This window comes from Daldinia decipiens (genome assembly GCF_022478715.1).
Source record: "Daldinia decipiens strain CBS 113046 unplaced genomic scaffold F4813scaffold_7, whole genome shotgun sequence".
NCBI classification, from domain to species: domain Eukaryota; kingdom Fungi; phylum Ascomycota; class Sordariomycetes; order Xylariales; family Hypoxylaceae; genus Daldinia; species Daldinia decipiens.
Window position 1 is genome coordinate 383,641 of NW_026054550.1, and position 26,908 is coordinate 410,548.

Consider the following 26,908-nt stretch of genomic DNA (forward strand, 5'->3'; position numbering starts at 1 on the left):
TATTGATGGCTTGGTGTTCTTTTTGCTTCGGTATTTGCTTCTATTTGTATAACTACTCCTTATGTAATGCATAGTTGGAATTCCTCACCTGAACAGGGGATGATTTTGTAGAGCTGAGCTGTTAGTCTATAGAAAACATTACTCTTATGATCCGTTTTTTCTGTGGGTGTTAAAGTCAAGGACTTGGAACACTTGTATAATGGGTACATTTGTTGCGCTCCTGGTAGCAACACCACTGACTACCTACTGCTTATATGTGGCTCTAAGGCGGCTATGGGTTGATACTATCCTTCTATACTTGTAGACTTTGGAAGACGAACGAATAGCAAATAAAATGAAATGCAGGAAATTAAAACAGCTCTTCGTTTAATTCTCGAATCTTATCTTGATAAAGGCTACATTGATAGGTAGTCAAAAGACTTGATTCTGGAGCCGTCTATAGCTCCTTTTTTGAGTTGGTCTACGCTGGCTTATCTACGAAAAGATAAATGCTACCCCACAAATCGTCGAACTGTCTCTGAATCGGGGAACCGGGAGATATGTATATAGTGTACGAAGTATAATATAAGATAAAAGGCTATATGATAGGACATAGCGAAGACAAGCTGGCGAGATAATAGGAGAGAAGCCTAAGGTGCCAGTCGGTGTAATTATTATACAAATGCAGGACTGCATATACAGCGCCTTACCCGATCAGGACTAGAAAGATACCTTAGAAGGCAGTTTGACAGGGGAATTAAGGTAGCCAATTGTAATCCAGATGATCTTAAAAATCCTTAGCGTCTACATAGATTAGAAACAATTTTCCCGTCGCCAAGAAAATGAAGTCTAATCTACGTATTGTACATAAACGTAACGAAAAAAGCAAGTAAGGAGAGTATGTACTTTCCTTAATAATATCTACCAGGATATACATCGTATCTTAAGATAACAACAATAAATATTTTTTTTATCAAATTTCTGCGTGTCTACCCATCCTACATCGAGGCTCAGGGGATTTTTTTTCATTCTCTCCTGGCGCGTGCCATCTTACTTACATACCTTTCCTTTTCTTCCGTATAATTTCTTACTTCGAAGTAATTGACTGACTGACTGATGTTACCTACTCATACATATCTATTTGGACGAATTTTATGAGTTGCCATCCTTTTTAAGTCTTCTCTCCGTTGCTCCACTCTTGAGCTACGAGCTTCCAATCGGTTCGTCCTGATTTACGATTTACGGTCCAGTATACAGTGGGTTTTTAGTACATCTCTTACAGTGCCTACCTATGCGTGTTGTTTCTTTGCAACCACCTACATTCAAAAGTCGTTTTCATACCGCTAGATTATTGGCGGTCAAGGTGTGACGCTCCTGTTATTCGCGCCGATTAATACCCGCCCTCGATTCCTGTCTTAACCACGATCGTTTCGTCCCGAGGAGACTCGGGGCCTTGAAATTTTACCCACCACGGCGTCCTCCACACTGGCATCATTACAGGCAAATAGCAATCTACCACCAATCACCTCACCGGTCCCGACACGTACGGCATCACCAGCATTGCCACCTATCAGATCAGTCATGGAGGAGGGCACGGTGCCGTTACCGGCAACCCTTGACCCAATCTCGCGTCCGAGTTCGACTTCTTCGACGACAGCCTCGGTAGCACAGCTTCCAGGCGTTTCCGCGTTGGCAACCGCGGGATCAGCAACTAGCTCGCCGCAATTGAGGTGAGTTTACAGCTGAATAATTATATGATTTTGTACCAAAGTCTTTTTGGGAGGTGAAAGGGGGAAATTGTCATGGCAATGGTTTTATATCTCAGGAGGGGGTTACGACTGGCCTGCGTACCTATGTTACCAGGGAGACAACGAAATAGACATCTCAAGGATTCAACACCGAAGTGTACACCTGGCGGCGGTATTGTCACCGTAACCTTAGTCACTAGGAAGCGTCAGTATGCCCGTCAATGGTGCAGGTGCAGGTGCAGGTCTCGTTGACTTGCTTCCACGTATTTTAACCCTTCGCTACATCTTGAGTCGCGAACACTGAACTGTTTATGGCAACTTAATCGCAACCTCGACCTTTAAGAACACATACCTTTTCCAACATTACATACGTACCTACATACACACATACATACCTACATTGGCGATATCCATCATTCTAACTTGTGATTATCACATACAGAGCGGCACATACACCAGTTCCCCAAATGAATTCCTCTCCTGCAGCACACGCTCCGACAGCGTCGGGTAATTTGGTGAGTTATTGAGCTTTATTCTTTTATCTCAGCACCTCTTCTTTCTTTTTTCCCTTTTGAGCATGACGCGCATTATTAGTTTGATATCTTGGAAGTTGGGCTATATGCAGTGGAAGGGCAAGTGGAATGTTGCATTTTGTTGCATTCTGCTGCATTCTGCACCTGTTGATTTACCAAGGTTTCGACGCGGGATAAGTCCAGACATGTGCCGTTAAGTGTACAATTAAGTGTACAGGTAAGGAGGCTTTCTTGCCTATGCACATCTGTATGCTGTTGACATGAAAGGTGGAAATCCCCCCCTTCAATTCGGACGTGGAACCTTCGAACTTTGGGAAATCGCAGGTATCGCACGTACCCTTGTATATACAAGGGTTGTACCTTGCTACGATTGGTTGAAACCTTATCAGCACCCACTTTCTAGAAATTCTTCAATCTTTCCCGTCTATCAGTTCTATCGGTTCTATCAGTTCTATCAATTCTATCAATCAACCTATCCTTCCCTATCGATATCTCTCCCCAGTCTCCCGTCGCGATACTCTATCCGCCGGTATAACCCTCTTTCAACTGAAAGCTTCATTACTCATTTTCAAAATGATGGCCTCACACCCCACAACAGCTGCAGGCGCTAACGGTGATACTCCATCTACGCAGCCGACTTGCCAGAATTGCGGTACTTCAACTACTCCGTTATGGCGTCGCGACGAGACGGGATCCGTCCTATGCAACGCCTGCGGCCTATTCTTGAAGCTGCACGGCCGCCCGCGTCCGATTTCCTTGAAGACCGACGTTATCAAGAGCCGAAATCGCGTAAAGACAATGCGCCCGGACATGCAGGTAAAGAAGAAGGTATGGAACATGCCCCCTTTAAACCCCGCCCGCGGAAATCATGAAATCATAAAATCATGAAAATATGAAATCATGTCCACAATGCTTACAACTCTCTGCAGCAAAGCCTCCCTGCTAGTACCAACGGTAACAACTTCAACCACGATAACGCAACCGCCGCCCTTGCCGCCGTTCGCGCGAACCAACAGAATGCCACAAACGGACATGGCCACGGTACAGACTCGCCCGTGTCGCGCACAGCGACCCCGTCTATATATGATCCCCATCTGACTGCTTTCCAAGCTATGGATCATTTCCAGTCGGACGGTCTAACTCAGTATCCCCTTCCCGACGGCTCTCCTAGCCACCAATCCCCTATGAACGGCGACCAGCAGATCACCGATGTCCCGCAGACTCACGAGCAGTTAATTGCCGCCAACTCCAGCCTGAAGACGCGCGTTAGCGAGCTCGAACTTGTCAACGAGCTGTACAGAGGCCGATTGCAACAGCTGGAACAGGATATGCAGACCGCCGATAACTACCGCCATTCTGCCGAGAACTCCGCGAAGGAAGCTGCTACAGAGCGCATGCAACGTGAAGAGATCCAGCGACAGCTGGAGGATAGCCATAGGCGAGAGAACATCCTCAAGAGGCGACTTGATGAGATGGAACAAGAGAACCAGGAACTGAAGATGAAGGTAGAGGAATCCGAGTCAGAGCGCGCTGCGAAGAAGCCTAAGCTGGACCTGGACGAGACGAAGGTTGAAGAGACAGAAGTGCCGACACCGCAATCTGCATCCTAGGGAGCAGTTTTGGATCCTTCTCGCTTACGTTCAGTGATACCTTTTTACTATTCGTTTCCTATCTGTAATATTATCCTCTCACGACTTTCCTTGCGTTAATTTTTTAGTTTTCTTTGTTCCGCAAATACAGACATAGGAGGATGCAGAGGCATATCGGACTCAGGCAGGTCTACGGCTTCGTTAATTAGTTGATGTGGAACGAGGAACTCGCAACGGTGGCCCTTCGCATCGGCACGGTCAAAATCTTGAGCAGTATTGAGAGGTGGATAAACTTCATCATGATGATGGGACGGCTTGGTCTTTATGGCTATCAACCCCATGGTAGTTATTAGGAGGACGGGGAATACGAAAGGAGTTCTAAGGAGTCACCAAAGTTGCCGGATGCTAACCCACCGGCTAATGGTCAATAAAAGTTCAATTGCATTTCTGACAATGATGCTAGAAACTACCCTTCGTCTATAATTATTTTGGTTCTGAGCTACTAAGTGAGATGAGATAAATATGCTGAACGCTTGAGCTTGGAGTTGTGTATTATCTCGAAGATAGAGCTTCAAATAATAGATAATCTCGAGTAATGCGATATGCTTGTGCCACTTACCTAAGGGTTCTATCTCTTCTAAAGCTTTTAAATGCAAGTGGCCGTCTATCAACTTTCCGGGGTCATACAGAGTAGTTCATCTTTTATTAACTACCTGTGATAATCCTAATGTTGTGTGGAGTAATCAGTAACTGCAACATATTCTTCGCATGGTAGTATTATACACATTGCGAATGTAAAGTTTCCAGTGGATTTTCCAACCTCACGCTCGCTATTTTCTATGTATTATCACTTGGCCCCTTTCCTTCGTCCGCTTTCGACTTGCCCTTAAACCCCATCAGCTCACCAATGACGCCGCCCGGTTTGGGCACGGGGCATTCTCTTTCTTTCCTTGCCCTCGTAGCAATGCCGCCGGTCTCAGTAGCGACCCTTTCCAAGTCCTCGGTCGGGCTTTCGAACTGGACGATGCCGTCCTTCACGACCGCCGGCTCGGGTTTCCTCCGTCGCCGCCGCCTCGTGCCGTCTGCGGCTATTTCCGAGTCGGCGTAGGTCACCCGCGGCGCGGGACAGGGCAGAATGTGCGGGAGCGTCACGACGAAGAAACTTGCTGCTACGGTCGTGGCGAAGAGCGAGGAGGTCATTCGCGACCGCGGGTGTAGGTGCGGCGGCATAGTGCGGGCGAGTTCGAGGAGGAGTAAAAGCTGAATGTCAGAAAACTTGTTAGCAACTGGGGATCCTTTGTAGGTGCGGGCTTGGAAATGGCCAATTGATGCAATTAAGCTAGGGGCGTACTTAGATTATGCCTGTATGGTCCCGCGGCATGACGATTGGAAGCTAGAGGCTAGAGGACGGGTGAAGGTTGCGATACTCGTTGCTGTTGTCTAAGGTAGCGCATCCAAGAATTCATTATCTGAATTCCAGCTTCAATGCCAAATCCCACGGACCCGATTCGCGGTCTTATCCGAAGAATTGCCAGATAAGGTGGCAGGGTGGGCATGGTGGGACGACTTATGTATTAAACAATGACAGCTTATCGATTTTACATATTACAGAATTCCCAAGAGCGCAGATTACCTAGGTAGGGTCAGAAACGGCTAGTAAGGGGGAAGCTGCAGGCAATTGAGGGGCCCTGACCCGCTAAAAATGACTTCAGAAATTGAGTGCCGGTACCATATCGCGCTCAGTGCATATAGTACCTAAAGTACCTAAAGTACCTAATTTTCTAATTTTGGATTGTCAACTGTACAATACTATGTGAGATGCCGCACGCGACGAACCGAATCTGTCGCGAACCACATCTCCATATCCCCCATATCCCAATTGCATAGCATAGAGAAGAACCGTATCGCACATCACGACTGCAGTAGTTATCTACGTACACCTCTTAGACCTACTAATCATCCTGATAATGTTATGAAAACGACCATACGAGTATTCAAAATTACCCCCTGGCTCGGCGTTAGCTTCGATTGCAGCCTCGGTCCTATCCCCTTAGCATCTACTCCCAGCCGTAGACATGAGCGACCTTGATAAGTACGGTGCCCTCTATGGATATATGGATATATATGGATATACACACGGCGCGAGACATGTGCTAACCATATGAACCTATACAGAGCGATCGCTCAACTCCGAGCATGTCGTCCGATCCCCGAGGCGCAAGTTAGGGAACTTTGCCATAAAGCCCGAGAGCTCTTGATCGAAGAAGGAAATGTCGTTACAGTCACAGCTCCCGTAACGGTATGCCTTAGTCCAACACAATGGTATAATATCGGAAAATATCTCTGACTTAATGCGCGCAGATATGTGGTGACATCCACGGACAGTTTCACGATTTAATGGAACTTTTTAGGGTCGGGGGCGATCCTCCAGACACAAACTACCTTTTCATGGGTACATATTCCAAGCGCGATACCCACCCTTTACCAGATAGCATCTCTGATCAAGTGTACTCATATAGGCGACTTCGTCGACCGTGGCTTCTACTCGCTAGAATCCTTTCTCCTACTCCTCTGTCTAAAAGTCCGCTATCCCGATCGTATGACACTGATTAGAGGCAACCACGAGTCTCGTCAAATAACGACGGTTTATGGATTCTACGACGAGTGTCTTCGAAAATATGGCAGTGCTAACGTGTGGAGGTATTGCTGCGACGTTTTCGACTATCTCGCCCTCGGAGCTATAGTGCTCAACGCGTCGAATACCCTCTCGCCTCCCAATGAGATGACACCTAGCGAGGAATATACCCAGCAGGATATTGAGATTGAAGTGTGCAATGCGGATGGGGATATCATGAGCCGATTCATGAGACGAAACAGCGATCAATCCATAGACCGCGAGCGGAAAAGCCCTAACGGAACTCAACCTAAGACTGGTCCTCCAGGGTCAGGCGCGTCGGGCTCCAGTGGGGGCACCATTGGCAATCCGACAGGAGCAGTTTTATGCGTACACGGCGGTTTGTCACCCCTGATCGATACGGTGGATAAGATCCGCCTATTAGATCGCAAACAAGAAGTACCTCACGAGGGCGCCATGTGCGACCTCTTGTGGTCTGATCCGGACGAGATTGACGGCTGGGGTCTGTCGCCACGCGGCGCAGGCTTCCTCTTTGGCGCGGATATTGTCAAGGTCTTCAACCATAAGAACGACCTTTCGCTCATCGCGCGCGCCCACCAGCTCGTCATGGAAGGTTTCAAGGAAATGTTCGATGCGAGCATTGTTACGGTTTGGTCAGCGCCCAACTATTGTTACCGATGCGGTAACGTGGCCGCCGTCCTAGAGTTATCCGAGGACCCGACCGGAGAGAGCTTTTTCGCGCGCAGCAACGGTGATGTGGGCCGGAGCGATGGCGGAGTAGAGGGTGTTATGATGGAGAGCGAGAAGAGGCTCAAGAACGGCCCAGCAAGGAGATATCGCGTATTCCAGGCGGCGCCGCAAGACTCCAGGGGTATGCCTGCCAAGAAGCCGGTAGCAGATTACTTCCTATAGGACCCCCCCTGGTGTAAGGACTGGATTGTATAATACGAAATGGTTGGCAGCAACGGACGTGGCATTCCGCTTAAGACGGACCATCAACAGTGTTTTACCCCTTTTGGTATGATACCTGGCGGAGTTCCGGAGACATATCACAGAAAGAAGCAGATTTCGGATTAATGATTAACTAGGCGGCGTATTCTGGTCTCTCATGAGAATAGATGCAGAGGAGATATCCATGTAATGAATTATACTAGGATATATTCCTGTTCAGCCTACTGGCACATTTTCACTGCAGTGAACGGGATGGGACGAGACGATTCGGCGTTGACGAATAGGAATACTAAAGATGATTTATTCTACAAAGGAAATAAGAAAATTCTGCCGTGTAGATGTGTAAGTGCCCTCCCCTGCACACAATGTCTAAACTATCCAATTTCTCCCATCATACAATCTAATCTTCCTGACATTATTCCATAACCCCCTCCTCCTCTTGTTGTTGCTGTTTATCTAGTTATACGTCATTCAGGTCCCCATCGAAATTCCGTCTTGCCATCCATCTATGTTGTGTGTGTATCCATCTCCTTGTCGTCCGGCACATGTGCCTGCCTACCAGTCTTACCTTGAGTCCATCCACCCCTTCCCGTCAAACACTGTCGAACCCTGCCTCCGTCTCCTCACAGCCTACGCCCCTCCCCTAATCCACACGCACCCCCCCTGATTAGATCAGATCAGCAGATCAGATCAAAACCCGCCGGTCCGTCGTGTTATCAAAGACAGGCCGCAGACACCCCGGGATGGCGTCGGCGCGCCCCACGGCCATGGTGCCCCCCCGCTGGACGATGGTCTGCGAGGCCATGACCGCGGTGCGGTGCGCCCGCGCGAGGTACTTGAGGTCCGGCCAGCCGTCGTGGTGCGGGACGACGGCGTCGGGCGGCAGCTTGGCGGCGGCGGCGGCGGGGTCGTCTGGTGGTGGTTGCTTGAGGGGGCCGCCTGGTTGGATGGTGGGTTTGGGCCAGGGCAGGGGGTTGGGCCAGGCTTGGGGAGGGGGGGCTGGAGCTGGAGGGGGAGTATGTGCGGGTGCAGGTGCAGGTGTAGGTGTAGGTTCGGGTGCGGGTGCGGGTGCGGGTGCAGGAGTTGGCTTTATTTTTGGTCTTGGTCTTGGTCTAGGTCTAGGTCCAGGTTTAGGCGCAGGTGCCGGTGCCGGTGCGGGTACAGGAGCAGGAGCAGGAGCTGGTGCAGGAGCTGGTGCAGGTGCCGGTGCCGGTGCCGGTTCGTTCTTGACAGGCTGCTCCGAGGGAGTCGGTGGCACGGGGGGCGCGTCTTTTTTGCCCTCTTTGCTGTCTGGTCTGATCTTAACACCCGAGACAGGCGGCAGAGCGTTACCCTTGGGGATGACGCTCGGCCGGTCCTTGCGCTGTTGCGGCGGTGGTTGAGGGGTGGGATCCTGTGCTGGTGCTGGTGCTGGGGTAGGGTCCTGCGCTGGGGGAGGCGGAGAGGGAGGCCGGTGCCTCTGGTCTCTCGGTTTTCTTTCACGCCCTATGTTTATCCTAGTTACCCTACCTCTGGGTCTCTTGTCGTACAAGGGGGGTAGGACCTTGACAGGCTCGTTCTTGACTGGAGGATCCTGCTGTGGGTTGGACTCGGGAGGTTCGAAAACATCACCAATAGGTATGATGTTGCGCCGGCGTCCATCTTCCCCTCTTCGTGTGATTGTCTCCTGTTGCTGTTGCTGTTGCTGTTTCTGTCTCTGCTGGTTTCTCCTGACCCTATGTCTGTCGCGGGGTGGGATGGAGGCTGTGTAGGCTATTGGGCCGGCATATGTGGATGGATCGGCGTCATCGATGGGGTCCTGAGTAACGTCTTTAATTACCTGGGAGGTAGCAGCTAGAATCAGTTGGCTATCGCTAAGATCAAGAATAGGGGCGAACATAGTATTACCTTTTTTTTTGGCGGCGGCAACGCTGTGCTGCTGCGTCGCCTTGTTAATCGCGCTTCGTCTGAAGTCGTAGAAGTCTTGCTCTGTCTTATCCCACTGCGACTTTTCCTCTGCGGTGAGCCCTTCTAGATATTTCTCGAACCGTTGGTCTACGACATCGCCCCAGTCACTCCAGTCCCAGTATCTGGGATGTTTTTGAGGCAGTTTCGAGATCTTCTTTGGGCTGGGCAACTTTTTCACTCCGGAGTCGAGTGTTTTCTTGGTGCGAGGGGTGACCTTCGTCTTATAAGAGGACCAAGGAAAGGTCTGCTTTTGCGCTGTGTTCTGCTGCGCATACTTGGTACTAAGTGATTCCAATGATGCATCCGGGGGCGGTTGAGGCGATGGGTTTACTATATTGGAATACATGGCCTTGGCGACATCATCTAGGCTTGCTTGAATGGCCTCATATTCCTTATAAGCAGTGTCCTCGTCCACTCTGCCTTCTACAGGAAGCGAATCGTAATAATCTTCGAACGTCATGTTCGCAACATCATTCATATTCCACTGATGGGTGGCCCTGCTCTCAGTCCAGCCTGGCCTTCTGGTGTTCGAATACACCGGAGACGGCACCGGGGGTTGATCTTGAGGGGGTTGGGGCTGGGGCTGGGGCCGGGGCCGGGGACGCTCTCCAGGTGTATTGTGCGTCTTATTGATATCTGTTACAGTACTCTTGATAAGATCGTAGTTTGCCTTCGCAGCAGCCCGGTCACGTTGGAGACGGGGCGGCAGCGATGCGAGATATTGCTCGAAGGTCATCGTTGGCAGCTCGGACCAAGCCCAAGCGCGAGCACGAGACTGCACCTGTGTCTGTACAGACGGTACCGGCTGTACTGGATGTGCTGGCGGCGCTGGCGGCGCTGGTTCCACTGGCCGTACCGCCGGTACTCGTGCTGGCGGCTGTACCGGCGGGACAATCCGAGCTGTTCGATTCACGTTAGTCCTCGGGCCCCGGAGAGGGTTTCGGCGAGAGCGAGTTAGACGGGAAGTGGAAGGGTGAATGCGCCCAAGCGGCGGTGTGGACTCCTCCACGGCTATGTCAACAACCGAACGACCCGGTCGGCTCTGAATCAGGCGGCGGATAACCGGGTTAGGCCGAGAGTTACGAGGCCGAGGTGCGTAAGGAGGGTCAGGACTCTCAGCCCCAGATTCTTCTTCCGACAAGTTGACGACGGGAAAGCCAGCGCGGTACTGTTTAAAGACTTGAGACTGACCTTGATTGTTGTCCTTCACAGGAGCCGGAGCCGGAGCCGGAGATGGGGAATCGGGTTCAGACACAGGTCGAGATCGAGGCGGCGGAGGTCGAGGCCAGACCTTGGGCTCAGGTTGGGGTTGAGGTCGGGGTTGAGGTCGGGGCTGAGGTTGAGGCCGTGGCCGAGGTTGGGGCTGAGGCTGAGGCCGAGGTTGAGGTTGAGGTTGAGGTTGGGGTTGGGGTTGAGGTTGGGGTTGAGGCTGAGGATCAACCAGTGGCCTAGGAGGAATTACAGGACTCTGCTTAACCTCCGGCTCGGTCTTCACAGGTCCAGTCGTCTCACCGGCAGCATCAAGAGTGAGAGGGTCATAGCCGAGGTCATCCGGACCACCCACGAGGACCCTGGGAATCTTCGGTGCCGGGCGGTCGCCAGGCAAGTTACCGGGTGCGAGACTTGTAATATTGGTAGGGAGATCCTTGTGGCCTTCGAGCCTCTTAGTAAACTTGTAGAGCTCATGGGCCGGTGCCGGGACCTCGATACCGTTTTGGGCACTCCTACCGATATTCTTTCCCGGATTCAGGCTTTTCATGTTGTCGATCTCGATGTCCAAATTCCAAATCATATGGTTGTACATCTTGATGTTGTCATTGTTCGCTCTTATCCTCGGTGCGTCCCCCGGGTCGCCCCCGTCGAGCAGGTTGTTGGCGTCAATATAAGTCTGGAGAGTCTTTTCGTATACCAGACGCAATTGTTCGAGCGCGATACGACTTTGACGGAAGCCCGAATTGCTCGAATTGCCGTTTGTACTAGTCGAGGGACCAGGATTGACAGTATTCGATGTTTGCTCGCCTTCACTTGGATCCGACGGTTCGTTGGCTGAGCCATCGTTACCTGAGGGGTCATCCTCTGGCAACCCGAATTCACGCTTGAGAGGCGAACTGTCATGAGGCGTGTGCGTATGCTTTAACTTAAATCGCTTTTCTTCTGCCTCTTTTTTGACGGGCCTTTTTTTAGACCTCTCCTCCTCGGCTGTCTCGGGGAACGCCTGTAGGCCATGCTCCTCGAGTTTTGAAAGTATTTCTCCATATTCCTCGATCTGCTCATCCCAGTAAGCTCCCAGGGCCTTTCGTAAACGGATACGGGTAAGTATTGCATCCCTTTCAGTCGGACTGGTGCGCGTCCAGTAGATTCGGAATTTATCGTACTCCCCCCACAACTCTTCATGCCTCTTCAGGGCTTCTAGATATTCGATCTCTGCAGAAACTAAGTCGTTGATTTTTATTTCCTCGAGATCTAGAAGCTTATTATGCAGAATGAGCCGAATGATACTGCAAAGCATCACGGTGAAGGCCTCCAGTATCGCTCCAATGATTCGTTCCTCCCCCTCGGCCGGGGTGTCGAATTTAAACCGGTTCTTGCCTACAACATCTTTCCGAACCCAGTCATGGATAAATGCTTGCCAATCTACCCTCATAGAATCGATAATTGAGTCGATTTCCGTTAAGAGGGCCTTGATATCCGGGACCGTGTCGTACTCTTTGGCAGCTTCGTACCGCGCGCTCTGCTTCTCGATCTCGGATTTGAGGCCACGCGATAGCCTATCGCGCAATTCTTCACTTATAGCTGAAGATGGCACCATCATAGGCCCCTTAACCTTGATATCTTCAAGCTTTTCGGGAGCCTCCGTTAAATCTACTTTTGCAAGCAGTCGAGCGTCTCCCCACATCTGTCTCGGTCTCGTCCATCTAACGCCAATCCGCCTCTTTATATTGCGGGTTTCAATCTTGAGTGCCCTAGACGAAGGAGTGCCTGCATCAGAAGGGCTCGGAGCAGCTCCTCCTCGCATCCTTCCGTAACCGTCGGGTGGAGTATTTCCTCCTAGAATGTTTCTGACTTCGTTGAAGCATGGGTTGCCATTCATGGGATCCTGATCAAACCTATTCTCTTCGTCATTCCATGTGGCAGACACATAGCGAGGCGCATAATGCCGGCGGATATTTGTAGAATGAATATTCTCGCGGGCCCTAAATGCACCGAGATGATTCCCCAGGCCGATTGCCTCGAGGGCTCGTTTAATGAAGTCGAAGAGGTGGTTAACCTGCTGTTTAGATCCGTCAAACCCCGGATTGTATCTGTAGAAAGTCTCACACTCCTTGATGATATCTACGAATTTTTGATTAACAGACAACTTCGAATTATATTCCCCATACCAAACACCCGCCCGGTCCGGAATTGGCTCGGCAATACCCTGTGCCATGCTAGCTAGGGGATCCTCCCGGTCAGACATTGGAGTGGCATCGATGTCCTCATTGTCGTCACTCTCGCTCAAATATCCCCTGAGGGGGTTGTCAATATGGGTCGGCTGGTATGGCATATTGACTCTAGGGGAGAATTGATTTGTTTCGAATGATGAGCCTAGTCCATCATTCTCCTGTTTTCACAGTATCAGAAAGTGTCCGATACAATTATTGTCCTAGTTCATGTTTACTCGGAGAATGCTTACCCCAAGTACGTTCATCTTGTATGTTGCAGTCGATTACGGCAGGTTGACGAGAAAAACGCGACGGCGGGAGCCGCTCAAGTACACTGTCGACTTCCTATCCAATCCAAGCTCCACTCTAGCTTTCAGATTTATTTTGGTTTATTCGAACGATCAGAGATGATAGAACCTCAGTGCTGTATAAGTCAAGTTATTTGTGATTTTTTTTGAAGCCAGTTAAGAAAGGTGGCTCGAAATGTGGTATTATTTCACAACGAAGAGACTATTGATGCTTAATTCAGCTTCGGTAATCAGCAGATGAAAATTTACGTTGTCTATTATTTTATCGCGTAAATAATAAGAACCCTAGACAAAGAATTCATGTTCAGCTTTGTATAACATAGATCCATCGCGCTCTCACGCTGAAAACAGCGACTAGGCTAACACCGGCGTTTGCTTTCACACTACGGTTGCTTGCAGATGACTATCCCATAAATTATGAGACAAAGGCGCATGACTTTGTAAAGATGTAGGCTACCAAATGCGGCTGGTGGTGGTGGACGCTCTGGAATGTTCCAAGAATATAGGAGTAGCCCGCACTTAGAGCAGTCCCTGTCAGAAATTTAGCCCATCAAGTCGGATTCTATAAAGAGGTACTTACGCAATCCGCCCAGTAACCAGCCACGGTTGACTCAAAAAGACAAACAGCTGCCTTGCGAGTTGGGGGATATTTTTGAGGTCGATGGTAAACAGCCTGCATCATCACTATTGTTCGTGCCGTAGTGTACAGGGGAGACATAGTCTAGATGTGTCTGGCTATGTTGTAAAGTAGCAGGAAGTAGAGCGTCGGCTGCAATAGAGTCGATGGATCCCGTTGAAGTATGAGATAGATTTGAATACGGATCTGCCATGTGGCCTGTCTCGAAAGACTGCTCATAAATGGTATCATCTTGATGGCTAGAGCTTGTGCTACATTGGCTGGCGTGAACAAGGGGTTTGTCTGCCAGCTGGTTCAAAGTTTGTGTATATTGCGATAGTTCACCCTGAGCCTGGCATGGGTGTGTTTGTGATGATGATAAGTATCCTGTGCTTGCAAGACCAGCGGCATCCTGATCCAAGATCGCCACGTCGCGTAATTGAAGGTGTTCGTTGACGTTATCTGAAATGGCATCTAATTTCACTTGGTCGTATGTTGAGGAGCCGGTAATATTAGCATCAAGATTGCCGTATATGGGTCTGCTGGGTCTGCTGGGTCTGCTTGGTGATGGGAAAGCGGAGGTTACAGCTTCACCAGGATTGATGTTGCCACTTTGGAGAAAACAGTTTATCTTCTCGTCGTTAAACCCAAGAGTATTAAGAAGGATTCTCATTTTCTGATTGTGTTCCGCTACTCTCCGCGCGGCTCGCTGGATATGTGACGTAACCTCAGCTCCCTGACGCTTGTAGAGCCTTAGGCGTTCCTCGAGACTCTTCACGTACTCCTTACGCCGAGCACGAGACCTTCTTTGATTATCCCGAATCCTGTTAAGGCCTGCTTGGCTTTGCGATGACATATCGATTACTTAAAGGCGCACTAGAACCGTGATAAAATATTTCCTCGCCGAGTTGTTACCTATAAGGGATCTACCGGATGATTAACGCATAAGACGGAATCAAACTAGAAAGACACCTATCTAAGGAGCCTGGCTAAAGAACAGTCATCCACTAGATGCGATGAACCGCAGTCCTGGGAAAACCGGCCAAATACATACGGGCGCCTGTCAAAGCAACTCTCATCCCGTGTGAGGTAAGTATTGGCGATAAATCTTTGATCAGCCGGCGTCTGATAGGTAGTGACTTAGGAGCTGTTGAGCTGGGTATGTCAACGTGCATAGAATGTAGTTAAGAGTGTGATTAATTAGTTACTAAAAGTGAAAATGAGGATTATAAAGTTACTTGACTTGGCTAGATAGTCAAGTAAGATACAAAGCTATATTATTATCTTGAATGGACACCAGTCTGTAGATTGACTACAATTTGAAAGCATACAGTATACCCTCAAGCCCCTTGACTCTCATGCGGCAATACGCCTATCTCGTCTGTACATCCAGCCCGCTGGATCCTACATTACGCTACACTGTCAATACATGACTATTTGGTTGGTCGAAGTCAGGGAGGAAGACGTCCCTGTATATGCTTTCGACGAGATGCATCTATTGAAACCTAAGTAGCTACATTGATATCACGAGGACGTCACGGCATTTTGGCGCCACTTATTCTATTGCAGAATCTCGGAGCAGGTGATCCTAAATCGCATGCAACCAGGTGAAGCATATGCAAGCAACCAAAATATCTGTAGTGATTTGATTTCGTGCATATGCGGGATGGGTACTTGGTAGTGGAACCTATTAGATATATCTTGATCAGATATATCTTGGTGAATAGAGGTAAAATGTGAGCAGAGTATAACATTGTATCAACGAGGTTGACTAGGCTGTACCCGTTCAAGAAACATCATCATATATATGTATTGTTCTTATTTCATCGACGAGTCTTTAACAAAGAGTCCAGCTACATACCTTAAGTACCCAGCATATGTAAGTATTTTGCCCCTTGGGACACTGGAACGGCCGGGTATAAGTAGAAGGCTTGTGGCTGCGTTTTGGCGTATAATAGTTGTATTCTTCGGACAATTACGTATATCTAAGCTTTTAAGCTCAGAATAAGAATATCGATCCAGCACTGCGATAGCGATCGCTGCACAGTCGGTGATCATTCATGCTTGAAAGTAAATAGATGCTGAGTTCTCGGAGTAACAAATCACCGCTTTGCTTTTAAGGATTCTGATGTAATTTATATCCAGGACCGCCTAAGACATGCTGACCATTCTGTATCTAATTGGTTTATTATGTTTGAGGTGTGATATCGATTGGTAAAGTGTCAAGTATTTCTTTTTTTTTTGTAGAGGTAATTTGTATAGTTAACGGGCTAGTACATATAGTATCCATGAGTCGAAAGACTGGCTGGTAATGGAGTTGGAGTAAAAAGGAAGATGCTTTGTATGTGAGGGAAATCGGAAAGTGGCAATAGGGACGACATTTTAGAATGTTAAGTATGCTTGATATGGTCTAATGATCTTTATGGGCTAAGCCTCTCAAGAGACCATTCTTCAACACCTTCTTCCGTAGATATCTTCTTATCGTAAACAAACCGATCATGCAGGCGATTCTGTCGACCTTGCCAAAACTCCACACATTCGGGGATTATTCTCAAGCCACCCCAGAAGTCCGGAACCGGAATACTTTCCTCTCCTTCAAACCTCTTCTCGGTCTCCTTAACCCACTCGTCGAGTATCTTTCGCCCATCATCTTCCTCCTCACCACTAGTCGGTTTAAGGACCTGACTCTGGCGACTTGACCAAGCACCGATACGGCTGCCACGAACCCTGGTGTCGAAATATTTCTGGCTCTCTTCCCGGGTGAGCCTATTTGCCCTTCCCTCCACTCTCACCTGTCTCTCAAGGTCTTCCCACCAGAAGGTAAGGCTTGCCCATGAGTTTGTAGCAAGGTCCTGAGCCTTTTTGCTCGTACCGAAGTTACTATAGATAACAAATCCTTCGGCATCTAGCTCCTTTAGATAAACCATACGAGAAGATACACGGCCGGACGGCAGCGATGCAGTAGATAGGCAGCAAGTCTCTGGATGAGCAACACGACCGGACCGTTGGGCTGCGGCAAACCACTTGTGGAACTGACGAATAGGTGAGGTTGCATCAAGGTCTGAGCGAGTTAACACACCCCTTGTAAATTGTTCTGCTTGCCCATGAGCCTCTTTACCCGCGGGAGCGACTAACAATAATGTAAGCACACAAACTTGTCCAAGTATTATTTCGGGTGAAGCAGTGCTACACACATATTAGTTTACTATCCACACATGCTGAATGCAAAGCCATCCTGTGCGTAGTTGTCAAAAATCGGCAGGAAATTAAGACCATAGAGATGTAAGAATTAGGTAGGTTAGCCTTTTAATGCTGAGATGGAGGTGAAATGTGTTTAATTATGTTACATAATTATGGCAAGAGAGTCACGTTGTATAGGAGATAGGTAGGGAGGTATACATCAGGTATCTCATATGAGAAGACCTGCCGTACGACAAGCTGCGGAGCTCGCCTGACCTTTAATTTTAGCGCAGCTCTTTTTACTGGTCTCGGTGCCCTCTTTTTAAAGTGTAGACGTAACAGCAGGTACGAACCTTACCTGCCTTAGTATACCTCGTACATAACGTCAATTCCGTGCAACTACCTGACCTAGGTACATAATTTTACGTAGGTATCTTAGGTAATCCTGTACCATATGTACCTATGTAGATACCTAGGTAGGTATTTTTGATCTAGAAGGCTTGTTAAAAGGGAAGTGGTAAGTGCGAATAACCATGAGTTATTTACCTTATCACTAAACTATACCTTCCTACATCATAGTTTAGGGGGGCGAAACATAAACTTACAAAAAAAAGAAATATGGCATGTTGTACCATGACGATCAACAAAAAGAAAGGTCTCCCCGGGAATCGAACCCAGATTGGCAGAATCAGAATCTGCAGTGCTAGCCATTACACCAGGAAACCTAGATGTTGGATGGTCGTCAGCCAGGTATTATATACCAAGGTACCAATGCGTGAAAAAGAGCGCTATGTACATGCATGGATGTACATAGTGTACCTAGGTAGATTAGATACTTCCAAGGCATGAGGTACCTAGTGCGGAGAATTTTTCTAGAGATCTTGATAGAGGGGTTGCCTGCATTATCGTACATACCTAACCTACCTAGGTACCTACCTAAAGTACAGCGCTACATCTTGATAGCAAAACTTTTGGTGCAAGGTCAATGTCTGAAATTCCCCTCCGAAACTTTCGGTCTTTTAATCGAACTTTATTTTTATTTTCGTCATCTCTTCCATATATGTTTGGTTGAACCCTACGGTATCTTACAGTTTGGAAGTTAGTTAAATTTAATTCACCATGGCATCCGATACAGATACAATAGCAACTATCGCGAGCCTTCGCGAATCTCTTTGCTCCGAAGCTACCCCACTACCCGTCCGATTCCGCGCCCTCTTCTCACTTAAGCATCTCGCACGACACGAGACTGGTGACCGAGCCCTCGGAGCTATCGAAGCTATCGCGGCCGCCTTCGTATCCCCATCGGCGTTGCTCAAACATGAGCTGGCTTACTGTTTAGGCCAGTCCGCTAACCTAGCAGCCGTCCCCCACCTTCAGAAAGTCCTAGCAGATCTGCAAGAGGACCCCATGTGCCGCCACGAAGCAGCGGAGGCCTTGGGTGCTCTTGGAGATGCTGGTAACTTGGAGATTCTGCGCAAGTATCGCGATCGTGAGGGAGAGGACGTTGCTGTTCAGGAGACTTGCGAGATTGCTATCGACCGAATCGAATGGGAGAACTCGGAACAACGAAAGGCGGAGAAGCTTCACCAGAGGTATGTATATCTATTGGCAGGATAATTGACGATCTGTATGAGGGATATACATCCTAACTATCAGAAAACAGCGACTTCGCTTCTGTTGATCCAGCTCCTCCGATGCCCGACTCTACGCAGACTGTCCAAGAACTAGAGAAGAGCTTGATGGACACGAGCCAACCCCTCTTCCTCAGATACCGTGCCATGTTTGCACTCCGCGATCTTGCATCGCCGCCGGATCTCCCGACAGCTGTTCCTGCCGTCCTTGCCTTGGCCAAGGGATTCGCAGACCCGTCGGCCCTATTTCGCCACGAGATCGCGTTCGTCTTTGGCCAGCTCTCCCACCCGGCTTCGATCCCAGCCCTTACCGCAGCATTAAGCAACCTCAAGGAAGCTAGCATGGTGAGGCACGAGGCGGCAGAGGCGCTTGGAAGCCTTGGCGAGGAAGAAGGCGTCGAAGAAACCTTGAAGCGATTTCTTCACGACGAGGAGAAAGTCGTGCGCGAGAGTATCATCGTTGCTCTAGACATGGCTGACCACGAGCAATCAAACCAAGCAGAGTATGCGCTCATTCCGGAGGCTCCAAAGGTAGCAGCATAGATGGTGGTTTAGAAACTGGCGTTACGTCTGGGTTGGCTGGAGGATACCAAAAATGATACGCATGATTTGATTTTATAAGATTTGTTCTAGAGTTCGTCACCTCTACTTGAGAAACCTACTAGGTAGTCCCTACTAAGAGAATCTCAATTGTTGGTGTTCCATCTATTCCGGGAAGCCGATTAGCGATATCCAATTTATTACCATGTAGGGGGACAGCATACTTATGACCACAGTCGCAGGTGTAGAAGATAGTGCTACCTTCATCAGCACTACGTAGCTGTACTGCTGAGTACTTGACTTCGGTACGCCCGCATTTATCGCACGTTTCGTTAACAACGGCTTCCGTTTGGATTTTGTGTCGCTCGACCGATTGCACGATGGAGAGCTTTTGCCGAAGCACAGAAGGGAAATCCGAGGGCTTACTCTGGGTGACGGTCGTCTTCGATGCCGTATCTATTGGCCATTGCATTAGAAAGTTACACCGGCTAATCATGGAAAAAATCATGTAATGCTGGTTATCTCGCAGCTATGACGAACCTCTGTTTTCGGCGCCGCAGCATTCGCAATGTAAGATATTTTTGACATTGCCTTTAGAGACGGGGAGTAGGTTCCCGCAGTCGGTACAGAAAACTAGAGAGCCAATAGCAGCCATTTTCAAGCTAGAGGGGTCGTCGACTGTTTCCAATGAGGTCGTGGTGGTGTTGCAAGTAAGATAAGAAACTGGATTAGATTTCCAGAGTAGGAGGTATTCTTGTAAGAAAAATTGTATTAAAAATGTACCTAAACTACCTACCTAATAATTCATTGCAGCTCCATGCCGAGAAATCTAAGATTGTTGCACTAGTTATCGATAAGATAATAAATTATGGTTTAACATACAGAATGTATGTACGTACATTATGTACATTAGGTAGGTACGCAGGTACATAGGTAGGTAGGTACCTGAACGGAATGCGTAGGCATGGTAAGGCGTGGCAGGTTCCCCGGTTTTGGGTAGGTACCTAACCTAGGCAATGTCCCGTCGCAGCCTTGAAACCCGCTCTTTAAACCGATCAATCAAATTACCTAAAACTTCCCCGAGTTACGCAAGGCTGTGCTATCAGGCTGTTCGTTCGCGTCCAGCTAACATTTTCAACATCAAATCCTCGCCGCTTCTTCTCATATTTACTTCCTAACCAACAACCCTCATCGTTATCGCGTCGACTTTCGAGATCGCAATTCAACTTGTTTCATGGTACTACGAATGGAACGACCTACACTTTTACCCTGTTTTTCACGGTAAGGACGATACTGCAATGAGTTGATAGCATAACGGCTTCGACGCAGCGGGAAACCGAGTAGCTTGGCCGTCGTGGATAATACGAGTAAGGTATCGATAGAGCGATCATGGCGAACCCGTATCATGGTGACCAGAATGGCATGGTGCCTCATTTCGACCAACAAGCCTATCCGCAAGCCAGTCCCGATGTCCTACAGCGACATAATGGTTCGAAACCCTTCACGTTGAACGAGGCCCTTCCTTATACCCCATTCACCTCGGTCTTTCCTTTTGAACCAGGTGAGTCAGCCCCTGAAGTCGCTCCTTCCTTCTCTATTTCTGTAGTGTTTTGCGCGCACAAATTTCAAAGTTTTCTCCGCGTGACTTGAACCTAACGAGAACTTAAAATGTCAAAAAGATATTATCAGCAATCCTACAATTGGATCCGGCCCTTTCGCACCGTCGCTTACCCGCCTGGTCTCGAGAGAGGATTACGATGCCTTGAATCAGGAAGCCGAGAATCCTGGCCATTCTAAACGTGTCGAGGGAAGCCTTGAATTTGTGCAGAACCTTCTCAAGGCCGATAAGATCACGAAATTGTGAGTATTTCCATCGCTATCTACTCGCAATGATGGTTTCCAAGCTACGCGTAGCTAGCCGTGATAACTAATATCACTACAGTCAATTTAAGTCTGCGCCGAAAGCTACCTCTCTAGTTAAGCGATCGTCCCAAAGTCTTGCCAATGGCATGTCCCCCTTTGCGAAGATGGTTTATGATAACACGTCTATATCCTTCCACTGCTCTGCTACTGAACCCCCCAACATCTCAACACCCAATGGCCACAGTATGTCGCCACGGATCGCGAAGAAATCGCCCAAGGCGCGTAGACAAGAACCACCTAAGGTTGTTAAGCACAATCCTGCTACTTTAAATGCGCAGGCGGTTGCTCATAATAAATCTCGGATCGAGGTCCATCTTCCTACGCGAAAGGAATTAGACGCAGCTGCGTCTATGTATACATCAACAAGACCGCCTGGTCCGTCTCCCTCCCCTGCAATGCCAGCTCAGTCCCAGACAGTTTCACCTGCGGATTTAGTGGTGACGCCAAAGACACCAGCTCTATCGGCCTCGCAAGTCCCACGGGTGGCTTCTCCATCAGTAACCAAAGTGAAATCCGAAACACCCCAGCCGACACATGCCGCTCTGGAAACCTCCGAACCGCTGGGAGTTTCTAGACATTCATCTTATGTAACGGGCCAAAGCCTACCCAGTTCGTCATCAAGCTCCTCTAAACAGGGTAAAATTAGTATTGAAATACCCGCAGCGAGCTTCAATAAAAACGAGTTTGCCGTGGTTCCTGATTCGCCTGATACCCCTGCGCACCTCTCAACGAAAAGGAAGCTTACTTCTCATGAAGAATTTGAAGATCCTCTCGGGGGTGAGCTCAACCAGCGTGAACTCGCTAATGCCGCATTTGCAGACTTGCGAAGATGCTTCCAAGAGATATTTACTGCCGAGGATCACCTGTCAAATCAGTACGCATCACATTTAGTAATATTGACGAATGAGCAGGAACCTACTATGACGATAGCTGCGCATGATAAAGCTCAAAGGCAGATAAATAGAGCCATTGATCTTGGATGTTTCCGCCAGGCACCTCTAGATGACCTTCTCCGAATCCAAAGTTTAAGCGAGGGTTCTTTGAAGCATGCCGATACGCTTGAATTCAAACTAGATGAGACATGGGGTGAAACCGATGTTGGCTTTTGGGTTCAGCAGCTTCACGATATCGAAATGGGCCTTAAAGCTGCTCGTACAGCGTTTCGCATTATGTGTGGCGGTCGAGAGGAAAAGCAACTGTACTCCGAAGATTTGATTCAACAAGGCCTGAATCTATTCAGAAATGTCATAGAAGATATAATCATCCCCACGGCTGAGCTACGGAGCACCGGTTCAACGGGCAATTTATTTCGCCTCCTTGCGATACATAAGAAGGCCATTAGTACTCTATTCACAACCTGCCAAAAGGTCTTTTCCCTAATGTCAGACCTAATAGCTAGCATTGACCTCTCCGAAACCGTCGTGCATACTCTTGAGTTCGTGGCATCGCGTCTCATTTTCGTTGAGAACGCGCATACAGAGAAAGATTCGGTCGTCGGTGTCCAAAAGTTTGACACGCTTCGCTTGGTAGCTATGAATGTTCTATCGCAGATATTTCTCATGAACCCCCCCCAGAGGGAAGGCATCTTCAATGAAATTCTGACGTCCCTTGAGAAGCTGCCTATCGGTAAGCAAAGTGCAAGGCAATTCAAACTTTCGGAAGGAAAAAGTATCCAGCCTGTCTCAGCACTGATCATGCGACTAATCCAAGCAAGTGCCGGGAAGGTGGATGATCGCAAAGAGAGGCTTCGCGGCCGGATGATGCAAACCATAGCAGAAGATGACGAGGATAGCGACCCCATCTCTTCTGCTGAAGGTATCAATGGGAAGGCCGAGGCTATATATACGATCAAGACGGAAGCATCTGCAGCGGTTCAGCACTCGACAGCTATTCAGGAGCTTCAAGCTCTTGCAAAACCTCTTACCGATGGCGCTTACCGCAATGCTACGTATGTCGTCAACTTCATTGTGAAACGGGCACTAAAATCGACCAAGTCCGGAGATACCCCGTATCGCAATTTACTAGATCTGTTTATAGAAGACTTCACTACATGCCTAGATTCCCCGGATTGGCCCGCGGCAGAGCTTTTGCTTCGGCTTACGATGTACATTATGTTCCAGCAGATGGACGGCGATAAAAATGCGGCGCCGGCAAGGAACATGGCATTAGAACTCCTTGGCGTTATGGCTGCGGCCGTAACAAGGCTACGATCCCACGTCAGGAAGACTGCCACCAATTTTGAAGGCAGTGACTCGGACGAACTCGGACGGTGGCTTGCTGATCTGGCTCTAAATGTCCTGGAGGGTAACAAGTCGATGGAAAAGACAGTCAGTTGGCTAGGGCCGTATCGTGTTGTCTTAGAATACCTGCAAGATCGTCTAAGCGACGACCCCTACCTTAAAGGAGCTATATCATATCTGATAACGGACTGGGGATCACAAGCCAGCCTTGGGTACGATTCTGCCGAAGGTGAAGATTCGGAGGAACGAGACCGTGAGTTTGGGAGGATTGCATTTCGCCTCCGTAATATGATTGAGGATCCGAAATGGCTCTCCCGGGAGTACAGTTTCAAGTCCGTGATCTCTAATCACGCAAAGCTCTCCTACTCGATCATCTTGCTCAGATCGAGTTTCTGTGCATCATTCAAAAACATTCTGAACATACTCATGGGATCCATGACTACAGATCAGGCAACCGTGCGCAGCCGTAGTCTCAAGAGTATTAACCACGTTCTTGAAACTGATCCTACTATTCTTGACGGCGACAGCGCTTTCATCGAGCTCATTCTCCAATGCTCTAACGATTCTTCACCTCAAGTGCGCGACTCAGCTCTTGGCCTTATAGGAAAGTGCATGAGCATGCGCCCTAGGTTGGAGGAGAGGATGACATCAACGGTAATACAACGATTCCTCGATTCTGGCATCGGCGTGCGGAAGCGGGCAATGAAGCTGGCCAAGGACATCTACTTAGGGAACGACAGCAAGGCAGTTCGGAGCAGTATTGCGAATGGATTATTACACCGTACGCAAGATCCAGATGAGGGTGTACGAGAGCTCGCCAAGCAGATGATAGAAGAAGTTTGGATTTCGCCTTTCTATAAGGAGGACGACTCGGTAGCTTTCAAGCAATCTCTCACCGAGCATGTCGCTCTCATGCTCCAGACTGTTAAACATGGAAATACCGCACTCGTTCTCGATAAGCTCTTCCAGACGATACTATCACCCAACTCTAAACTTGTCGAAGCTAATGTCAGAGTTTGTACAAGACTTGTTGCAAACTTGGTTGACCTTATCAACAACCCTGAATCGGATGATCCATCAATTCCATCTAGTAGAGACGCCTTCCAGGTTCTCGTGATATTCGCAAAAGCGGACCCGAAACTGTTTACCTTTGAGCAGATCCGACAATTAGAGCCTCATATCGCTAGTGTTAGTACTAGTGAAGATCTAGCAGTTTCGAGAGCCGTTGTTGTCATATATCGCCGTGTACTACCACAGGTATCCAGCGTGCATTCGAAATTCCTCTCCGATGTTCGCAAGGTTCTTATGCCTGCTACCTCTAAAGTCACCAGAGCACTCCTTGACGATGTTGTGGCTTGTATATGGATCATCAGTGAACTTCTCCAGTCGTCCGAAAACCTCGCACGTCTCGTGCTGTCATGCCTTAAAGGTATCCAACTAATAAATAAGAAGGGACCACTTGACAAAACGAAGATCAGACAGTTTGACCGATATTCTCTTATCGTTGGGATGATCGGTAAACATTGCAACCTAGATAGCCACGAGGACCGTTTCAAGTCCGATTCTAATCTACCAAAGTGGAAAGGCTCCGTGTCGAAACTCATGGTAGACGTTCTCGTCCCTTTTGCAAACCCCTCTCAGCCAGCGGATGTGAGACGACCAGCATTAGATGCTATTGGGCTAATCTGCCAGACCAACCCTAGGAACTATGTTGCCGCTAATGTCTATACAACATTCCAACAGGCCTTCGACGAGCATATCCCTGTTTTAGAGTCAATGGTTCTCCGATCTTTCAAGGAATTTCTCCTAATAGAGGAACAACGGTCTGAGCAAGCGGCCTCATCAGCAGCTACCGGCAAGGAGTCCGTTAAGAAAGACTTAAAGGTTATGGGTAGTACTAGCTTTGATGATGTGGCAAGCGCGACCACACAGCGGTTCCTCAAGGACATTACTCGCATTACTCTATCGACCTATGATGACCACGCCTTCCTAGCTATGGAAGTACTGGCAAGTATTAATCGGCAAGGTTTAGTGCACCCGAAGGAGACTGGCGTTACCCTCATTACACTTGAGACTTGCCCAGTGCCTAAAATTTCAGAGCTTGCATACCACGAGCACAGAGCGCTTCACGAAAAATACGAGAGCGTGCTTGAAAGGGAGTATGCAAAAGCCATACACTCAGCCTTCCAGTACCAACGTGATGTCGTCAGGGATCCGCGAGGTGCGACCAAGGAATCGTTTACGTCAAAACTCCATCTTCTCACCGAAGTACTGAAGATCAGCAAATCCAAGAGTCGCGTTAAATTCCTTGAGAAGCTTGTTGGACAAGTCGATTTTGATCCATCAAAGCTTCCCAAAAATCAGGCACTGTCACCGCACGTCGAGTTCTCCCGCTTTATAATTGAGAACATTGCTTTCTTCGAGTTCGTCACTGTCGGCGAGCTGCAGGCTACAATTACTGCCATGGAGAAGATGGTAACTGTAATAGGATCTGGTATTGCCCAAGCTATCGAGTCCGAAATCTTCCAGGTACGCATGGACCAAGCTTCTCTCCCCCAGGAACCTGTTAGTGGTGGGGAACAGCCGGCGGCCCCTGTGCCACCTCCTGTTGATCAACAGCGACTTTGCCAGTTAGCAGCTGGCTCGACTATCCTCCTTCTTCTTTGGGAGGTACGTACTCATCTACGCCGATTATACGGGCTGAGCCCCAATCGACGTGAGAATAATAAAGGGAAGAGTGTCCCGAAAGATCTTACTAAAACCCCAATCAAAGCCCAAGGGATTACCGGGGATAAAGTCTGGGATGACCTCTCCACAATCATGTCTAGATTGGATACGCCGGAACGCATGATGGAGCAGTGCAGGGCGTTTGTGGAACTTCTAAACGTCGACAGCGAAGTCAAAGTCCCGGATGAAGAAGAGGAATTTGACCTTGAGGGTGAGTCAATACTTACGGATGCCGAAGGTGACGAAGACGCGGTCGATGTTGACCCTCGCGGTCGAAAGAGAAAGGCAGGAGCCGCTCCTGGAGGACGAAAGAAGCGAGTACGGTCCAATTCAAAGCCTAGGCCCCGAGGCCGACCCAGAAAACAGAGTATGGAGGCAGTGGAGGCAGACTTAGGCACTGAAATGGAATGGATTTCATAAAGATCATTGACCCCGGAGTTTCCCATGGTATAAACATAATTTTCAATTCTCTATTATACCCTCGTAACTATACATATTCACGGACAACCACCCCCGCATACACAAAGGGATAGAGGGTGGGAAGTGCGGCATTACCGCACAGCATAAAGGGTACATTTATGAGCATGAAAACCGGCGTTTAGAGAGCGAGAAAAGGGGGGTATCCGATTCATGGTATCCAGAATTTCTGAGGATTCTTTTTTTTTTTTTTTTTCAAACGTGCTGATGCCGAGCAAAGGAAGGGGAGGTGCGATTAACGAGGACGAGCTGTTCAGATCTGCTTTTTCTTTTCTTTTGACAATGATACCTTTGATCTGCTTCCTGTACCAGAACATGTGGTGGGCAATTGCCTGCTTGGAGGTTCCTTAGTGTGCTAGCCAGCTATATACCCGCTTCAGATATCTTGGACGCAGAAAGCCCTGGGTGAATAGAGGCTTTGCCCATCTCTAAACATATAAGTTTGCCATTTTTTGTTTGCTT

At 48.6% G+C, this 26,908-nt stretch overlaps 9 protein-coding genes and 1 non-coding gene across 10 annotated transcripts; 4 read left to right on the plus strand and 6 right to left on the minus strand.

Moving 5' to 3' along the window:
- Positions 1–2,833: 2,833 nt before the first annotated feature.
- F4813DRAFT_386971 (uncharacterized protein) lies at positions 2,834–3,870 on the plus strand (the record flags this gene model as incomplete). The annotated part of the gene is made up of 2 exons (XM_049246495.1): positions 2,834–3,088; positions 3,190–3,870. The coding sequence occupies 2 exons, from the start codon at positions 2,834–2,836 to the stop codon at positions 3,868–3,870; spliced, it is 936 nt and encodes a 311-aa protein (XP_049102067.1).
- Positions 3,871–4,533: 663 nt separating this feature from the next.
- F4813DRAFT_350977 (uncharacterized protein) lies at positions 4,534–5,436 on the minus strand. The gene is made up of 2 exons (XM_049242354.1): positions 5,201–5,436; positions 4,534–5,109 (listed from the first exon to the last, which is right to left on the minus strand). Exon 2 carries the CDS (start codon positions 5,077–5,079, stop codon positions 4,687–4,689), a length of 393 nt encoding a protein of 130 aa, XP_049102068.1. The 5' UTR covers positions 5,080–5,109; positions 5,201–5,436; the 3' UTR covers positions 4,534–4,686.
- Positions 5,437–5,643: 207 nt separating this feature from the next.
- On the plus strand, positions 5,644–7,731 carry F4813DRAFT_350978 (serine/threonine protein phosphatase). Its single transcript, XM_049242355.1, has 4 exons — positions 5,644–5,941; positions 6,025–6,148; positions 6,211–6,301; positions 6,369–7,731. Exons 1-4 carry the CDS (start codon positions 5,925–5,927, stop codon positions 7,394–7,396), a joined length of 1,260 nt encoding a protein of 419 aa, XP_049102069.1. The 5' UTR covers positions 5,644–5,924; the 3' UTR covers positions 7,397–7,731.
- Positions 7,732–8,929: 1,198 nt separating this feature from the next.
- On the minus strand, positions 8,930–13,243 carry F4813DRAFT_313480 (uncharacterized protein). Its single transcript, XM_049240907.1, has 4 exons — positions 13,056–13,243; positions 9,323–12,983; positions 9,121–9,244; positions 8,930–9,064 (listed from the first exon to the last, which is right to left on the minus strand). Exons 1-4 carry the CDS (start codon positions 13,068–13,070, stop codon positions 9,043–9,045), a joined length of 3,822 nt encoding a protein of 1,273 aa, XP_049102070.1. The 5' UTR covers positions 13,071–13,243; the 3' UTR covers positions 8,930–9,042.
- A 305-nt stretch (positions 13,244–13,548) lies between these two features.
- On the minus strand, positions 13,549–14,416 carry F4813DRAFT_350983 (uncharacterized protein). The gene is made up of 2 exons (XM_049242356.1): positions 13,693–14,416; positions 13,549–13,643 (listed from the first exon to the last, which is right to left on the minus strand). The coding sequence occupies exon 1, from the start codon at positions 14,399–14,401 to the stop codon at positions 13,724–13,726; it is 678 nt and encodes a 225-aa protein (XP_049102071.1). The 5' UTR covers positions 14,402–14,416; the 3' UTR covers positions 13,549–13,643; positions 13,693–13,723.
- A 1,732-nt stretch (positions 14,417–16,148) lies between these two features.
- F4813DRAFT_386976 (pyridoxamine 5'-phosphate oxidase) lies at positions 16,149–16,962 on the minus strand (the record flags this gene model as incomplete). Its single annotated transcript, XM_049246496.1, has 2 exons — positions 16,149–16,858; positions 16,935–16,962. The coding sequence occupies 2 exons, from the start codon at positions 16,960–16,962 to the stop codon at positions 16,149–16,151; spliced, it is 738 nt and encodes a 245-aa protein (XP_049102072.1).
- A 599-nt stretch (positions 16,963–17,561) lies between these two features.
- On the minus strand, positions 17,562–17,633 carry F4813DRAFT_t48. Its single transcript has one exon. It is a non-coding gene; the product is annotated as a tRNA-Gln (tRNA).
- A 291-nt stretch (positions 17,634–17,924) lies between these two features.
- F4813DRAFT_313600 (deoxyhypusine hydroxylase) lies at positions 17,925–19,141 on the plus strand. Its single transcript, XM_049240908.1, has 2 exons — positions 17,925–18,500; positions 18,572–19,141. The coding sequence occupies exons 1-2, from the start codon at positions 18,028–18,030 to the stop codon at positions 19,080–19,082; spliced, it is 984 nt and encodes a 327-aa protein (XP_049102073.1). The 5' UTR covers positions 17,925–18,027; the 3' UTR covers positions 19,083–19,141.
- F4813DRAFT_313610 (uncharacterized protein) lies at positions 19,055–20,025 on the minus strand. Its single transcript, XM_049240909.1, has 4 exons — positions 19,979–20,025; positions 19,620–19,922; positions 19,304–19,535; positions 19,055–19,244 (listed from the first exon to the last, which is right to left on the minus strand). The coding sequence occupies exons 2-4, from the start codon at positions 19,732–19,734 to the stop codon at positions 19,226–19,228; spliced, it is 366 nt and encodes a 121-aa protein (XP_049102074.1). The 5' UTR covers positions 19,735–19,922; positions 19,979–20,025; the 3' UTR covers positions 19,055–19,225.
- A 142-nt stretch (positions 20,026–20,167) lies between these two features.
- F4813DRAFT_350992 (putative SCC2 protein) lies at positions 20,168–26,886 on the plus strand. Its single transcript, XM_049242357.1, has 3 exons — positions 20,168–20,640; positions 20,759–20,939; positions 21,022–26,886. Exons 1-3 carry the CDS (start codon positions 20,469–20,471, stop codon positions 26,387–26,389), a joined length of 5,721 nt encoding a protein of 1,906 aa, XP_049102075.1. The 5' UTR covers positions 20,168–20,468; the 3' UTR covers positions 26,390–26,886.
- The last annotated feature ends 22 nt before the right edge of the window (positions 26,887–26,908 follow it).